This window comes from Falco cherrug, chromosome 5 (genome assembly GCF_023634085.1).
Source record: "Falco cherrug isolate bFalChe1 chromosome 5, bFalChe1.pri, whole genome shotgun sequence".
In the NCBI taxonomy this organism is placed as follows: Eukaryota; Metazoa; Chordata; class Aves; order Falconiformes; family Falconidae; genus Falco; species Falco cherrug.
In genome coordinates this window covers 79369553-79388370 of record NC_073701.1, presented here as the reverse complement: position 1 = coordinate 79388370, position 18818 = coordinate 79369553, and the positions used below count along the sequence as shown (strand labels likewise).

At 37.0% G+C, this 18818-nt stretch overlaps 1 protein-coding gene across 5 annotated transcripts in view; it reads right to left on the bottom strand.

Moving 5' to 3' along the window:
- Positions 1–18818, bottom strand: part of MDFIC (MyoD family inhibitor domain containing) — a 51392-nt gene that overhangs the window by 20459 nt on the left and 12115 nt on the right. For 4 of the 5 annotated variants that reach the window (XM_014282030.3, XM_014282033.3, XM_055712948.1 and 1 more), the window contains one exon: positions 18308–18385. The exons of the other annotated variant lie outside the window; for it this stretch is intronic. In XM_014282030.3, the coding sequence (XP_014137505.1) occupies positions 18308–18385 (78 nt within the window). The remainder of the gene's footprint in view (positions 1–18307; positions 18386–18818) is intronic. 5 annotated transcript variants of the gene reach the window in all.

Genomic DNA, 18818 nt, shown 5'->3' with positions numbered 1-18818 from the left:
CTTCTGCCTGCGTTATAAAAGATACAATAGAATGTAGAACTTATGAGTTGTTTTGAATTATTCATTTTTTGCCTGTATATTCAAGAAATTTTACAAACTCTGCATTTTGTACTACATAATCACATGCGTTAAAGGTACAAAGAAACTTTTTGACACCTCTTTTCTACAGAAAGATGGCATTTTGTTTGATATGTGAACATTCAGCGCCTGTTATATCATTCTAAACAGGCCATGTGCTGCTACAAAAGATCCCATTTTACACTCTATGTATGAGCAAAAATTTTATTCTTGATATTCAGTAACTAATGCAATACACATCAAAATTTCAAATATGAGTTGGATGAACATTCAGCATCTTCAAATCAGGATGGCACTGGTCACTTACTATATGTTAAAGATTTTTTTTTTTTTTAAATCATTTCTTACACAACATAGAAAAATTGTCATTTCAAACATCCACAATGAATAGTTTCAAATGTCCTAAGAAATACTGTGCTTTTTAGGTTAATATGTTTTTAATCTTTGGCAAAACCAGTAGATTTAAGTCAGTATTTTATACAGTGCTAACACTAGTGGATTTTCAATAAGAATGATAAATATTGGATTAATGATTCAATAGACTGAATCTTTTTTGATAGAAAACTAGCAGATAATGTAGCTAGTAATAACTGTACATGAATCTGCTGCCTGTGGAAAAGCAATAAAAAGGCAATATATTGCTATAGCATATAATCTATTAGCATGTTTCACTGCTTCCTTGTCACTGGTTTCCTCGCAAAGTGGGCCTTATTACAATAACTTCTGCTGTTATTTAACTGACTTTACATAATGATTTAATTGTGAGGTTACTATCTGGTGAATAAATATTTGAGTACTAAACATTTACTATGGTTTTGATGGTTTTGAAGTAACTATGTACATTCTCATTCAGACTGTAAAATCCTTAGCACAGTTTAAATGAATATGCATGTATAAATGCAAGCTTACAACACATTGTTTACACCTTGCAAAGTAACAGCCATTCTTAGGATAAAAATCCTGATGCATTGAACAGAAAAATGTATGTCAACACAGGGAAATTCTCAACCAAAAGAGGACAGTCTAAGCTATCATTAGGGATTCTGGAGAAAACACAAAAACAAACATACACGGAATACAGGCTCCTCAGAGTCAAAGTGAATCAAAAGAAAACATCAGGAGGGAGAGAAGAATTGAGACAGCTAATTAGTAGCCTAATCACATCAAAAGCGATTCCAAGGCAGCTGATACAGATGCCTGTGTAGTTTGGTAGGCTGGCCAATGCCACCAGTGGAAAAAATACCGTCCGGTTTACAGCCTGGGACATCCAACTGCATACCCGGAGAGGCAAGAACGCTGTTTTCTTTGTTTATGACACAGCAGCTTATGACATCAGATCAGGCCACAGAAGCAGTATTTTTGCAGGTGGACTAGGGAGGCATAAAATGCGTAACTCCTGGGTGTGAAAAAATGTAACCTTTAGTATTTTCAAACACTGAGAAAACACAAAGCATTACTTGGTTTGAAAACACCCTCAGCACTTCTCTGCCTCCCCAAAATGCTTGCAGCCACAATAACAGTATGAGCTCTTTTTAGGAAATACAGAGGTCCTGCTTGGGTCCGTTAATGTAGAAAGCCAAGATCTACATGCTAATTTGAGCTGGGCAAATTGTCTGATCTCAGTGGTAGCTGCTCCTACTCCCTCTGCATGGATCACACGGAAGAGACCACATGCAAGGGAGGTAAGAGTCAGGCCTCTTTTTTATCAGTGCTTCTCCGTAACACAGACCTAAGCTTGAGGGGTAAAATAAAGCAGATGACAGATAGTCATGGATTGCACAGTAAAACTAGGGGCTGCCTGGATTCTAGAGTAAAATTAAGGTGATTCCAAATTGCTTCTGGAAAAAGACATAAATTCGGAGATATAAAAGGCAACATTTCCAACTGACTAGCAAAAACTCCCACCTTTTCAAAAATATTACAAATTGTATGCATTCATACGCTCAATAAGCATAAAATTTCAGTGAAGCTTGGAGAATTCAAATATCTCAATCTCTATCCCTCCCCACTTTTCTAACTAAAATCCTGACTAGTCTCTACATGATCTTCAAACTACATCAATAGTTTGCTCTGCCTAGCTATCCAGAATATTAACATTCAGATTACAAGATGTACCTCTGAGTCAACCTGTGAAGTGGCTTTTGTCAGCAATTATTTTTGAATATTTACTAGGACATAAATAGCATATACTGCAGCTTCCATATCACAGAAGGCATACATTAACTAAATAACAAGGTACCATCAAGGTACAATCTATCTTTTAAAATCAATTTTTTACACTGAATTTTTTATACCATGCTGACTTTACAAGGAAAACAAAGTACCAACTAACAGCATCAACCACCTTTTTAGAAATGCTTCTTGTAAGACATGAGGACATCTTCAAAATGAATACAATATATTATTATGAAACAGGATGTCCTTTGTAATGAAAATACTGTAGTAAAATTGCTGGTACGAGTTTTACAGGACCCACACTGAGAACACTTTGTTGAAATACATTTGAGAACACATCCAGGGAACACCAGGTATAACAGAAATGGGGCTGGCAGGGGACAAAGGGAAAAGACATTTTATCCCGTCAGCTCTCAGTCGATGAAGGGCTGAGAGAATGGCAAATGCATGTATGTATGTGTGTTTATGGTTGAGAAGGCGACACAAGTGCATGAGAAGGTGCCACAAGTACTCTTACATCTGTGCAAAGACACCTGCAGTGCTTCCAAAGGAAGGCACTGCAGGACCTTACACACTGCTTGAAGGGTTGCATGAATTGTATAAAGATGTCTTTGACATAGCCAGAAAGAAGCAGTTACTACAGGTAAGCATGAAAAGGGTTGGTAGCCAGAGGTTTACAAAGTTGATAGGCATTCCCACTGAAAATGTAGAGTGAATTTCTCTATTTACAAATCCTCTTTCCTGATGTGTTTTTGCAATCAAGAAATGCCTAGTGCTTTTTTTTTAATGATAGCAACAGCAAATTTTTTATCACTGCTGAACTGAATAAATCCTTAACGTTTTTAATTACCTATCTTTTAACAATTATCTCAAAATCCAAATACTCTTTTTTCTAATTACCATTAGATTATCAGGAAATTCTCCTTGTTTATCATACAAAAATTTTGCCATCATTAGCAATGTTTTTGTGAGACTGCAAATATTACCAGCTGTGCTAAACTTTGCCCATGATCTGGAAAATCCTGCTAGATCACAATATAGTTAGAAATAAACACGATTCATATAATCCAATTATTGTTAAGCCACATCTAAATAAAGTAGAATACATTCTTACTGTAGCTTACAGTTTTTCACTTCTTAAGAACAAACAACAGTAACTTGCCATGACAAATCCAAGAAAAGAGCCTAACACAAAACAGGACATTATAGGTAACAGGCACCCAGACACCAGGTGAATAAATTTCTACATGAAGCTGTGCTCAAAAGTAAGATATTTTACTGCAAGCTTTCCGCTTGCAACATTTATCTATCCATTCTTCTCCTCACACATTCTGCTAGAGGACTGGAAAAGAATTTCAGTGATTTGCTCTTATATTTCACAGCATTACAACTACTAACAGCAGGAGTAATCAAAGCACAGACGTGTGCAATGGCAGGTTAACCCACTGTCACCATTCCAACGTTCCATGGGCATATTTATGGTGTTTTATACATTCATTAATTACTACTGAAGTTATTTATTTTTTTATTTAGGGAGAAAAGCCTAGTTATTTTGTCCTATGTTTTCTACATAGGTAACTTATTAGAGTTAATAGAAGGCATCTTAATCTACTTGATATTTTTTTTTTGTTGTTAAATCCTGCTTTATAATGCACAGTGGCTTGCAGAAATTGGATTTGAGAACAAAATAATAAACGCATTAAGAATCAGAGAATTAGGCTTTTTGTTAATTTCTAAAGTGCTGAAAGTGATCTATTTCTCCAACACAAATAATCAGTAATTTAATAAATGTGAAGACAGTCTCCTGAACTATAAAAGATACAAAGGGGTGCAAACCCAATACAATCCCATCTCACTGAGGAACAGAATGCTTTGCTTCTGGAGCTCTAATTATAAAAGGAAGGTTAATTAACCATTAGACGCAAAAAAAGGTAATCCAAGCTGTTGGCATGACAATTACAGCAGTTATACAATTAATACATATTACAACATATGGTTATACCACTGCATAAAGACACACTGTTGTCCCATGGAATTCAAGACATTAAGTCAAATATTTGGAACAGCTTTGGTGCCCCTCAGCATTGTGTTACTTGTTCCCAAATCAAATAATAAACATCAAAGAGAAGCTACAAACAACAGGATATCACTTGCTGGATATTGCCTCATAAGCGGCACAGCAGGATGTACCAGACAGAAGAGATAACCTCAGTGCCATTAACAGCCGTAACCTGGGCGAGTGCACAAACAGGTCCTCCTGGCTCCAGCATCGCCTGCTCCCTTCCTCAAAACCCCAGCGACCACTGACAAACTAGACACTGTAATTGCAGGAAAGAACGTGGGATGGTGAGGCAAATAGTTTCTCTGCCTAGCCCATTCACTATTCACCTCTTAGTCAGAAAAAACTCAACCTTAAGTTTATTCTCCACTGACCATATACACACTGAGTTTTCAGATGATGAGATTACAGTGCTCAGTTAAGTTGATGTAAATATGCATAAAAACTGGCTGTACTTGGTTTTAAAAAGAACATGAAGGCAAACGCCTGGAATAAGCAATTCCCTTCATGTTCACTGCTCCCTTGATTTCGAGCCCTCCACTCGGATAAGTGACAGAATTTCAGAAGACTTCAAAAAGTGCTCCACCTCAAGTGTGAACCTGACCACCTGCTCTCAAGCGCTCTGTCTATTGTCATCTCTGTAACTCTAAGTAATACCCAATGCTACTATTAACAAAACTAACAAGATGCAGAAATAGAAAATATGAGTAAAAACAGAACAACAGCCACAAAGAGAGGGTAATGTAAAAAGGTAGCAAGAAAACACAGAGTATCAGTACAAAAAGAGTAGTGCATACATTGATAACTGAGTTTCTGATCCTGTTGCTACACTTGTTTTCTCTCTGCTATTCTTTCTTGCAACCTAGAGCTGAGTATCAAGTACCAGAAAACCAAAGGAAGAAAGAGAGAAAGCACAGCTGCAAGGAAAATGGAACAGGAGAAACAAATGGAAAGTAACCACAAGGAACAGGCTAAAACTTGGGATTTTACATTATTAAAACAATAGTACGGCAAAAACATCAAAAGAAAAAACAGCGGACAGCAGCCACCCAGAAGAAGACAGCACTGGAGGGGAAGGAGCCAGAAAGGGAAAAAATAACATAGTGAGCTGGGCCACTTCAGTCTGTGAGGGCAGAGAAGTGTAGGGAAGAAGAAACAAAACAACTCAGAAGTAGAACCCCACTAGAGCTAAAGTATTTGCTACAAATCTTGTAAGTAAGAAAATAATTAAACGATAAATCATTAGCTGATAAGCAATGAAATAAAATGAAGATAAACACATTGTACTTATACAGCCATTTAGCACTAAAGCAACGGTTCTCTTCTGCTGGAGGGGGAGCAGAATGCTCCTGAGAGGCTCCTGGAGCCCAGACCAAAAAAAATGACATTCAGCAATAGGGGCACGATGGAAAATGGAAATTTTGTGTCAAAAAGCAGGCCAAGGACTTGAGGGCCACAACAATAACTCTTCATGACCCTGCTTTTTGTTACTACAGGCTGGATAATTAATGAAGTGACTGTCAGCAGGAGAAAAAAAGATGTGGAAATGTAGCAGGGAGTGCAGCAAAAGTCCATCTGTTTCCCGATCCTGAAAAAGCAAAGTGTGAGGAGAAAGAGAAGCACCATGTATCTGCATGGCCAATACTAAACACACTGAGAAGCGTTAGTCTTTGTTACGGTTGTCCTTCAGCTACAGGAATTCCCTCATGACAAGCAGGGTCTAGAAGATGGGCACAGGACCCTCGTCACTGATCTACCTGGCTGCTATGCCCGTGGGCTGGATGAGTGGGGCTTCCCCATCCCAAAGCACTCCAGGGACCCCAGGTCACCAAAGGATTTTGAGTCCAGGCAGAGCTACCATAACCAAAGCTGGCTCTTGGGCTGCTTTATGCCACTAACACACCAGCCTGGCATCAGGATGAACAAGAAATGAGAGCTCTTTTTCCTTTTTTGACCTGTTTTGGTATGTCTTGAAAAGATATGGCAAAATCCCACCCAAAATGTTTTTTGTGCAAGCTGACAAATCAGATTCTTGAGAATATGCCTTGAAAAGTCTTATAAGAGTCCTCAAAAAACCTACACTTTTTTTCCTTCCCTAGATTTAAAACTGCAAGCAACCATGGACTAAAGGCTGCATCTCTGCAACAGAGCTCGCTGCCCTTTCCCTTCCACACTCCACAGGCAGTTTAACTCTTGTTTTACACTACGCAAGTAGTTCCATACGCTGAAGGGAAAGTAAATTATATTTCATGTTATATTTCAGAATGTAAAAACTTATGAACTAAGAGATTTGTGTGTTTAATTCAAAGCTTAATGTGCTTAATATGTAATCATTACCACCAATACTCAGCATAGAGGAAAATGTTTTTTACTTACCTCTTATTTACTGTATTTACCAAAATTATCGAGGAAGTATTTTTTTTTGACTCAGCTGGACAAACCCACCCATCCTGGCCAAGCTTTCATACATGACCTCCATTACATGAATTCAATATGGAAAAAAAAAGAATAATGCTAAGTGAGTTTTTGCCTGCTGCTCACGCACACATCCCTTAAAGCAGTGCAGAAGTCTGATCGCTGACTGTGCCTGGTGAAGACCAAACTTCCTGTAAAAATGATGCACTTAGTTTCCTGAAAGGAAGCAAAGCATAAACCGCTCAAACAATTCACAAGAAAGCTCTGATATCTGAGCCATGCAGTTACAAATCTGTCCTGCCAGAAAAATACAGTGTCACATCAGTGACCAACAGCTATAAGCACAGAAAATCAGAGAAACAAATGCTTTAACACAAAGAAGAAAGCACCAGATTATCTGAAGAAATGGCTAAATGGTCTTAATGGGATCAAATTACCTGTAAAACTTTTTTCTTTCATCCCACAACTGAATTAAATTCTGATTCTCCACCCTGTTCATGAAACAAGGTATAAAGCTCTATGAAATTATTGTGCCCAAATTATTTCAGTATAGCAGAGGCCAGCAGCACCTGCAAGTCCTTATACTGCAGAACTGACTGAATAGCAGAAAACTGGGGTTTATCTTTACCATACAGAAAAGGAGTATTCTTATTTCAACATGTTTAAAAGCATTCAGCATTACATATGGAATAATTTTCAATCTCTATCAAAATAAAAAAAATATTTCTTTCAATTTACAGAACTATGTATTTTGGCCCACTGAAGTCTATTTAGTTCACCTTCTGTTTAAAAATACTTCTAAGTAGCATTTAAATTTGGATGAGGCCCATGCTTTGAATCAGCTCACCTTGCAACAAGGATCTGTTTTCTGAAAACCTTTTGTATTGTCTTATTTAGGACATATACTTCCCTTTATTTGCACTAACATACAATGCTTACTTATGTACTCTAATAACAATAACAGTCACTGTTTTTTTCCACTGAATGCACACACAGCAGTGAAATCTGTGCTATGCCAACATTATTCACAATACTGAACAGTGTCCATTTTTACATTTAAAAATACTTTGTTACAAGATTTTGTAAACAACCTGAAGGATTTCTCCCAGAAGAAACAGCATTTTACATGAAAGCACTGGAATTTATAGTTACATTGTTATTTTTTTTTTTTTGTCCTTTTACAATCCAAGAGCTTCAGAAAGTCACAGCTGAGGCAGCAACCTCCTGTTACCCAGAAAGTACAGCGGCAACTCTTGTCTCATAGAAAAAAGACAGCCACTACATCACACGCAAACAATGTTCCTCTGCGACTTACACAAACCTTCAGCCCCACAAAAACATTTGTGTTGTTGTCAGTGCCAGCAGCTTGACCAGGCTGGTGATGGGCAAGCCAAACTGCTGCCTCCATCCCTTTGTCCTGTGCAGCTGCTTCGCGCTTGGGAAACGTCTCGGCCTCAACTTCTTGCATTTCTTGGCCCCAAACAAAAAAAAAACTCTCAGGAAACCATTCAAACAACTGCCAAAATGACAGAACTGCACTTTTTTTGATACATCCTTATCCACTTTACTAAAGACTCTTCCCATCTGCCATTTTATTTGCACCGCTGCCATAGCCCTGTCACTTGGAGTTAATTGCAGCACCCCTTTCTTTACCGTTCCTTCAGCATAACTAGCTACATTTCATTGTGCCATATCGTTTTCTTTGGCTGCTGGAATTAACAACTCACAATGGGAACATCTCCCTACTACCTTATATTTAATTAGTGTTATGCTAATTGAGACAAAATTCCTTGTTTCTGTACAGTACAGTACTGCCAAGACAAACTACTCAAGAATCATCAATATTTTATTTGTAAATACATCCTTTTAATTGGCATTCTCAATTTTGAGTCTTTAACTTTCAGCTTTTGTCAGGAGCTACAGACTAGGTAATTTTTTTTGTTTATTCTATGAAAATTTAAATCTTGCATAATCACATGACTCCAGAATCTCACATTTCCATAGTGTGTTTTAATATTGAACAGGTGTTTTTGGGTTTTTTCCTGAATGCACTGTATTTTTTCATGTTTAATTTACTGTTAATTCTCCAACAGTCAAAATACTCATTCTAAAAAGAAGGTTCATTGCTACTTAAAAAATAGCTTAAATGTTGGTGTTAAGATGCAGAAGCTGAAGTGAACAGGCCTTTATACTGAAGCACTTCAAAAAAATCTTGTCAGCCTCTAAGCACAACATTCTAGTCATTGCTTACAGATATGTAATTGTAATAGAGAAAAAAAAGGGGAAATGGGCAAAAGGACTCTTCAAAAGAACAACCAACAAAAAGAGAAAAAGGAGGGACTAGAGAAAATTATGGAAACAAAGAAGTGGCTTAGAGACAGTAACTACAATGGGGATGTGTCAGTGTTTTCGCTCTCTTCTTGCTCTATAAAGTAAATATGGTAAAAAGGATGCAGAACAATTATTAAGAATGAGAACAAACCTTCAGCACTTTTCCAACTTTGACTCCGCCATGATAGCCATGACTTCTCTTTCTACCATATCATCAACCCATATCCTTTATTTTCTTCCAAAACCACCAAAATTTCTAAAGGATTCTCTTTTTTTAATGATTAAAACTCTGAAGTTTGATTCTGTTATAGTCATTGTGAAATGGATTTCTATCTCTGAGTTTAAGTTTTGAGGGTAAAGTGGATTATTCTACAGGAACCTTCCCTGTGCTATCAAACAAGTCTTCTCTCCTTTTCCATAAGGACCTGCTCCACAAATATCTAACAAAATATTGATAGTAAGACCTAAACATCTTGCCCTATTCCAGCTATCTCAGCAGAATCCCTGGTATGGATGCAGACACGGTAATGAAAAAACCCTCTGTGTAGTTGTTGGGTTTTTTTTCCCTGTTGTCCACGGAGGGAACATAGCACAGCAAATGAGGTCCCTCCATTAGGCTGTTCTCACAAAGCTAGACTAGCAGATGCTCCGTCATACACAAACGCTCAAAACCAAACAGTGATTCATTTAAAACTGAGTTTATCAATTAAACTGTAGGGAAAATGTTCCTCAGGCGTAACACCACCCTACAGATGGGAATCAGATAATCAAGTGGACAAAGAAGTAGACGAAGCAACAGTCAAAGGAAAGGGATAAAGAGAGGAATGGAGGAAAAAAAAGTTAGCTTTTATTACAATTCCTCCTTTAAAATGGTGTTGTGTGTTGGTTTTTTCCCCTCCATATCTTTCCAAAATCAAACACTCTCTTATTTGTTGTAAATACATAAAACTCACACTAGTTTCAAGTTTCCAGGTCTTGATCCAGCACAGAGCAGTTTACGGAATGGCTGTGATGAAGACTGTTACAGAACATACAGATCATTACAACTACTTCAGATGCATGAATGTACACTTTATAGCAACTTTATAGAGCGATTAGTGTATAATCCCACTGAGAGATCTATTCCCATATAAAAGTATTTCTCAATACTGATTTTACATTATAAATATGACAGTGACTATTATCACTAAAAAGTCAGCACACAGTAAAAAAATTTATATATATATTGAGGTAGGGAAATAGTTTATAAAGTCATAGTTACAAAGTCAGCTAGGAAATACTAAATTATTAAATGAACTGGTGTAATTTAATGAAATTACATGTATGAGAATTGTATGCGTGCTACCAAACTTAGCTCTGTATCCTGCCTCACTACCCAAATATTTTTTTTATATCACCTCTGTGGAAAAACTTGGTTTGATCACTCAGACAAACCTTTCCAGGCAGGCTTATCCCAAATCTCACCAAAACTTAACATTTCCTTAATTTTGAAATTCAAGCAAAAAGAGCATTGTTCACTAATCTCCTCTATTTCTGAAATGTAAAGACCTAAAAGATGTTCACCCTGGTTTGACACTGCTCTTATGGCCAATTTTGGTCAGCATAAGTCTTCCATTGCTTTTCTGTTAAAATGTGAATTTTATTTTAGCTTGCAACTTAGAGAATGCAGTTAAAATACGCATCTGTCTTAATAAAGAAAGAAGATGGGGAAAAGGTACATACCTTCTAAATGGCTAAGAGGTTTTATTTTTGAAGAAAAACGTAATTTCAGAGCTATCCATACCTGAAGGCAGGCTTGCTCCTGCTCTGCTGAGGAACAGGCAAATGGCTTATACTGTCTCCCAGGGGCAAAAACTTGCCCTGAAGGTCAAATCTGACTCATAGGCCACATATTTTATAGGCTTACCTAACAGTTTGCTCTACTTGACTTGTCTCAAAAGCAAACTTCATAACATTTTATGCAAACATTATACAACCTAAAGTCTGAGCTGTAAATCAATAAAACTCACTGTTTTGAAGGTTGAAGAACCTCTGCAACAGGAAAGTCTCTTCATTGAAATTCTGCTGTAATTAACATTAGCATTGCTAAATCCTACAATTTTCTCTAAACAAGTTTCGTAATATTTACAGCTTCAGTTTGAAGTAAAAACATGATAATTGGGATACTGCATAGAAGAAGGGAAGTAGGTTTAAAAGTAATGTTTAAGTCTCTGATTTTCATGGGTCCAAACATAAAACTCAGATTTTGAAAGTTCCTGTGTTAGAATGCCATGGGTTTGCATTTCATGATCACAAACTTCAAGAGCAGTCTCCATACAAAAACATGTTTGTCACACACCGGAACACTACAGTTCATTTAAAAATAGTTAAGTCTCAGGTGGCAAACAATTCATCATCCTCTTAAATCAAGCCTCAATACTTCTGGAGGCCTACCTCACCAGTATAATGAGTTAAAAAAAACAGTATTAGAAATAGCCTGAGTGACCACAACTGTTTGACATCTGAATGTTTTTCAAAGGGATCCTTTGGCTTTGGATCATGAAGAATTTTTATTTTGTTTTTAAAGAGAAAACAAAAAACCACCACTACCACCACAACAACATACGAATAGGTCACAGGCTCCTATTTTTCCTTGTCTTTTATAAAAATACCTTTAAGGAAAGGTACTTGTGGGTACTTTTGCACTGCAGATATTATTACCAGAACGCAGAACAACTATGTAGTATTCAGACCTTTCTTTCCTCTGGACAGCTATTTAAAGAAGAAAAACATTTAACCATAATTACTTAGCTACGTTCTGTGTTGTGACCATGACCCCCTCTTCATCTTTTACTTTTTTTTATTAGTAAATACAAAATTCAGAAGATTAAAACTGTTCTGGCTCTCTAAATTTTGAAGATTTCATTATTTTGATGTACACACAATATACAGTACTAGTTTTCAGCTGTATAAATTTACTCCAAGCATACTACACACATGACAGCAGCTATAAATTAAAATTTTAAAAAAGAAAGACTAAGAGAATTTTTGCCACGGTGTAAGTTCAAGGCATTTTTGACAGAAAATAGGCTCCTAAAAGTACAGCTTCCATGACGATACTTTCATGCACTTTGTAGGTGTTTCCTTTGTTAAAATTGGCTAACTGAACACCGTTAGTACTGAAAATAGCAGACTGAAACCACATTGACTCATTGGCTTTGTAGTATATTATTTCACGTAGAATGTAGTTGGTTTTATTACTCTTCCTCTTTAAGGAACCACTACAAATAAATTGTACTCTTCCCCCTATATGAGGAACTAATCAGGAAAAGAATATAAATATTCTTTCCCATCTAGGCATAACAGCACATTATTTCTGAGACAGTACCAGTACAACAAAGGAAAATATTCTGAAATTAAGATACAATTTACTTCAGTCTCAAACACAGCAAGCATAGTAGTCTTCACATTACTTGAAGAATTTCACCTTTGGCTGATACTGATGGTTCCTGACATTCAAACTTTCCCAGCCTCAGACCATAAATTCAGATGTTGCTCTGAGAGTCAGAAGTAAGGTAAAACAGAAAATGAAAGGTTCCAGGTAATTCTGGCTACTAGTGATATACAGAATGCACGCATGCATCTGTCTTATGGTCATCTGGTGCAGTCTGAAGTTCTCACTGAGGTTTCACTACTGTTCTGTGAATGGATCAACAACATCAAGTTTATTTCTGCACATGGAGTCACCGCAGAGGATACAAATTCCTCACCCTATTGCAGTCCATCATTAACTGCATTGCTTCAAAACATTCAACCTAGAGTTTAAGGGAAAAGGCTACACAGAAAACATCACATCTCACAGCAGCTCTGCTTACAAGCAAGACTCAGGTCATTCCACAGGTGACTTCTGTGAACACTGAAGACCCAGTCTTAAACTCTGAAGACTGTAACTGTAAAGATACAGCTATCTGTGAAAATGCCTCTCTACCCAGGAGAGGGTGAAATGAAAATTAAATGACAATGCTATGGTTGTGCAACAACGAGGTGTGACATGCCCTGGATGGAAAATTGTCTCAGCTGAGAGGTTTGATCCCAGAAATTCCTAGGGGAAATCAAAATGATGAGTAGATACACTTTCAGCAAGAAAAGGTCTAACTTACTGCAGAAGCCTTCCAGGTAAAGACTGGGAAGAGTGCATCATCTTTATCTGTTAAAAAAAGGACCTGGGAAATCTAAAGAACCCCAGCTGAACCATCAAAACTCAAGTGAACAGTAGCAAACAGGAGCTCCAGCAAACTCTCATTAGTTCTTTGGAATACTGAAGATATTTGGTCTCTTGGTATCCTGACAGCACTGATTTCTCATTTTTATTTCTCAGCCTGCTGCAAGACCACTATTACTCATTCTTCTCCTCAGCTTCAACTGGAACATTGTCAGTAGGAGTAAATTATGGGTCCTTCACAGACCCTCGTACTTCTGATGCACAACACCCTGGCCTGCCTGTAAGCTAAATGAATTCCAAAATTTTGTTAAATAGCATAATTTTCACTACCACCTTTAATAGATGCTTTATCTTGACTGGCATGAACATTCTGAATGTGCTGTACAACATACTTAGTTAGCTTTCTTCCAGTTTATATAAGTCTTATTTCACTATTTAGTGGCTGAAAACTTGCTCCAGCGTGACCCCAGTAGACAGCTATGAAGAAAATTAACTCTTTCCCAACCATAACCAGGACAAAATTATTACAATAAATCACATTTTACCTCCTGGGTTCTGCTAAGGGAACTAGTTGATGCACAGTAATTTCAAAGAACATTTTCAAAAATGCATGTGCTGTCAGCCATCTTACAGCTGGTTGGGAAGAAGTCAAAACACCACTAGGCTCCTCAGAAGGTGTGAGAGGAGTTTTTTGAGAACTTTTGGAACAGAAGTAAGAGATCTGCCAGGTCAGGGGAGAAACAGAAGTAGTACAAGCTAGTTCTCTTCTGGGGAAAGGAGTAGAAAATCTCTCTGGGAGAGGAGTTCTCAGGGAGGACCTTCACACCTTCATTACTTCTACTGGCCAGATTCCTCAAAGATTCATCCTGTTTGAAGAAGGATCTAAATATCAAATAGTGCATTTCTGTATTTAGGTGTTTCACTGATGAAGGTTTTGTTCATTCATAGGCTTAAACTTTTCTATACCTGGGTATATTCGTAACATTATACATAAATCACTTCTTTAACTAAAAGAACACACTCTCAGACTCAACAATAGATTTTGAATAATTTCCATTAATCTGCACGATTTCTGTACTCACACAGTTACGCTGCAAGAAGACTGTATCTGTCATACTTTCTAGCTTTGAAGAGAAGCACTGAAGTTATCTCAACCACTCTGTACTATTTTTCAGACAAAACAAACACAGTCATCTGAAATCACAATAATTTTAAAATGAGTGTGTACCACAAATTAGCCAAGAAAAGACATTTGGATTAATATCAAACAAAAAGAACAGTTCTAACAGCAGATTATCTTCTTCTTGTTGGGAAAAAAGTCCCAAACCCAAACTGCATAATTTAAACTACGGAAATCACTCACTCACTTAGCCAGAAGGAAAAGGGAATCTCTAGACGTTAACATTAAATAAATAGTCATGTAAAGTAAAAATGTCAACATAAAAATATAGGAAACAAAAAGATAAAAATACCTAGGTTTATAGTTCAATAAAACAAAACACAATAAAGAAGAATGTAGTAAATAAAATCATGGGCACAAGAACATGTAAAATTGTTTAATCCCCGCAGAGCTGAAAGAAGCATCCATTTCTTTAAGAACGACCCTTATCAGGAGGGTGTTTCATGGAGGAGAATGAGGCCATTGAAGCTAGGAAATGATGGATAGCAATGACCTTTCTATCTGTAAAACATGGGCACATTTTAGGTATTTAATCTTGAGAATTGGATTATTATTAATCAATTATTCATGACAATTTGAATCTATGGTAGATGTTTTTTGTTTTCTTAAATATCACATAGCTAAGGTCCTGCTTGAGAACTGGAAAGGAGATTAAATCCTCACAAGCAAATAGTGTTAAAGACTGGCATTTTCTTCCCTCCCAAACATCCCTTCCCCTGCATAACAGCACACACTGATGATAACCTAGTACCCTCTGCAAAAATTCTGCCTAAATGTTCTGAAAACCATCTTTATAGCCTTTTTTTTTTTTTTTTTTTTAAGGGGGAATAAAGAAATCCTCTACCTTTCCCAAAGAACAAAGCAGGGTATTGTGGTAACATGGAGCAGAAAAAATCCTGTGGCTTCATTCCTGTAGACACAGGTTACCCTGCTGCATTTTTTAACATAAATTCTTCCTCACTTGCCCAAAGGTGAATGGTAACAGAAGCCGAACATCTCCATTACAGGCCACCAGATCATACAATGAAAATAGGCAGAAGGTGTTTGCAGATATTTAAAATGCACTGCCACAGAAGAAGGAAAAGTATATGGAGCCATTCTGAGGGTAAGTTCTTTAGAAAAGCAGAACCCCTGCATTCTGAAATAAAATACAAAATGTGTACGTCTGTGAATGGAAAGGATAAAATAAAATACTTGAGCTGAAATATATTGAGGTTATCCCAATTTGGGGGAACCACTATGGAAAAGAGACTCCCCCTTTACTCAGGTTCTAAAATTGAAGGCTATGGATAGCAATGGCCTCATTGTGAAAAAAGCCAATTTAACACACCTACGAACACCAAATATTTGGCATTCTTCCTGTTCTCAAATACTCTGTTAAAAAATGTACACTTTATTTCTAGTCTAACTGAACTTCCAGACATTACATCTAGTTTTCCCTTTGTCTAACACAGTTGAAGAACTGTCTTACCAATTTTCTGTTCATTGTGGTATCATGCTTCTCAGGGACTATGCAAGCCCCTCTGTACCCCTCATGTTAACACTAAACAGATTGAATTCCAGGAGTTTTTCCACAATAAGGCATGTTTTCAACTACTCCAGCCATTCCTGAGGTATTTGTGGTTCTCCCCTGACCGTTGTCCAACTGAATGCAGTATTCCAGTAACAGTTATGCAAGTGCATTAACAATTAATACAGAAAGATAACATAACTGATTTTTTATTTAGCTCTTCCCTGTTCATATGTCAGTATGTAGTCATCTTTTGACTCTCAAGCTCTCTTCAAAAACAATTAATTCCTTGGTTGAAGCTTCCCATAAGATTACCCGTTTACCCAGGATATTATGAACGTTTTCATTCGGGTGGAGAAGGGATGGGGAATGGGCTAATTGGGGGGAAATCTCATCCTTGAGAGATTAAAGAAAAGGGGGCTTGAGAAAAGGACTGCAAGGGCAGGGCAAGGTGAACTGAGAACATCTCACTGTGGAAAACAGGGGTAGCATTTCAGTTTATTGATGTTGCCTGGTAAACTGAGTTCACAAGTGCAAATGAGAAATCATACATAATGAAGTCATTACAGAGCCTCTAACACTGGACTTCGTTGTTGGTGTGCCAATAAAACTGACTGATTAATCTACTTCCATATAACAGCAGGATAAAACAGCTGCAAACAAGGAAAACCCTGGAAATTGAACACTGGAAACATTTATAAAGTGAAAAAAACTAAGGCTAACACAAATGGCGTGTGTATCAACTGTGGGGGTGGAAAACAATCTGTATGAGAAAAAAAGAAACTGAATCATTAGAACAAGTGGTAAAGGGTTGTTAATACCCAAGAAAATTGAAGTACGCCCTGTCTAAAAGCATTCAAAGAAAAAGTTTTAAAATAGACTGTACTGGTCAAAACACTGTTTATTTCTAACCTCAAGCTTCTTTCAACATGCAATATTCTGCAAACTTTAGTCTAGAGGGTTAATAGATCTGGTTGAATCACAGCCAGATCTATAACAGATACTTGTTATTTAAGACGAAATACCTTAGTAATGTTTGCGATAAACAAGTTAATTTGTGCTCTATTTGTTCTATTTTTCAAACTTTAGTTACTAGGTAGATCAGGTTGTAAAACTTCTGCAAACTGCAAGAAGCACTTGTAACTGAGCCAAACACCTTTCCTCCATTTTTTAAGTAGAGCAGACTTCCCTACTCATAGCCACAGCTGATTAAAAAAAAAAAAAAAAAGCTGCTTTAATTTAATATTTTTTGTTTCTTCCACCTATGGGACTTTAACATTAAAGGTTAAAAAAATATATCATTTGAAATAGAGAGAACTGCTTCATAGCAGCTGCTCAAACAGGTCTCATAATAAAGCCACTACTACACAAAACTCAGGTATTAAGACCAGGAGTTTTCAAAACTTCCAGCTTTCACCTAAACCTGTTTTTCACAAAGTTAAAGGTAAAACTACTAGTGACTCCAGGAGGATCACAGTTTGCACACTGGAGCAGTACATTATATCTCTGAATTTTATCCTAGCTTTGCCCTTTTTCCTGTTACTTTTTTAATTCAGCGGCAGATAACCCTCCCATCACAGAGACATATAACTGTCAAGTCACTTTACCAGGGACTTGCACAATCTTCTTTAATTTCTACTACATACTGAAAAACATTATTTTTTCCTTCCCCGTTTCCACAGTCCAGCCGCTACAGCATGTCCTTGTGGTAAACAGATTAGAGAAAGCGCACCACCACCCTACTGTCCTTTGTCCTTTCTTCCACAGTTCAGGCATGCTGCTAACTGCTATGAAATAAATCTGCTTTGCCACTGGTCTGGGAATAAGGAGACCTCTAGGAAGAGAGAATGAGAAAGAGGCCACTTCAAAAGCAGCAGATGCCATATGCATCTTCCCACGTCCTCAACACAGAGCATGAAACAATTACTTTTCCAGGGATGGTTACATCTAAAATAATAATTTTGGGGATTCAGTAAACTCTCAAACTGTGCAGGACAACTGTCCTTCTTTATAGTCCTTTAATAATTATTTTTAACTTGTCAGATAAATATCTGACGTGCTAAATTCAAGTTTCCTGTAAAGGATCTAGATAATTATTCAATACAATAAGGGTATAAGTATTTACCAAGATTCATTACTTAGAAAAAAAGGATTAACTAAAATTTGAAAAGAACTTCAAATACTGACACAAAATTCAGAAGCTGACTGTACAGATAAGATTAAAACAACAACAATAACAATAATAAGAAACAGGTAATTCCAGAGAAGATCACAAGTTATGACAACAGCAGGTTCACAAATATGAATTTACCCCACTGTGTACAACGTAGTACTTGTGCAGTGTAAAGATAGACTGACCCTGAAGTGTGTGGTTGGACGATACCAGAGAGCTGGAGCACCACTCAGCATTTAGTCCATTTGCTTTCTGAATACACCCTATAATCAGAAAACAGTTTCTCATGCTGCCCCCTCCCTTGAGCAACTAACGTTCAATTATTCACAGCATTATAAAGCAGTATTAGCTCTAGCAGTTGACAGAAATATTTTCACCTCAGGAGGGTGTAACTGTGGATGATCCTTTGGACAGCATATGATCTTAAATTCAAGGCAGAAAAATGGGAATAATATTGCATATCCTTTTGTTTTAAAGCATCCAAGACATACTATAGGAATATGGATTTGTGAAAACTAATCAAAAAAACTCATTTTCAAAGCATAGGTCTAAAACCTTGTTTTACAGCATTCTTCTAGCTTTGACAGAAATAATTAATTTAGGATTCAAAACTCTTTATAAACTTACACCTGACTAGTACTCAGTGCATATGGAAGCGACTGCTCTCAGTACAGTTTACTCTGCCACTTAAATGTA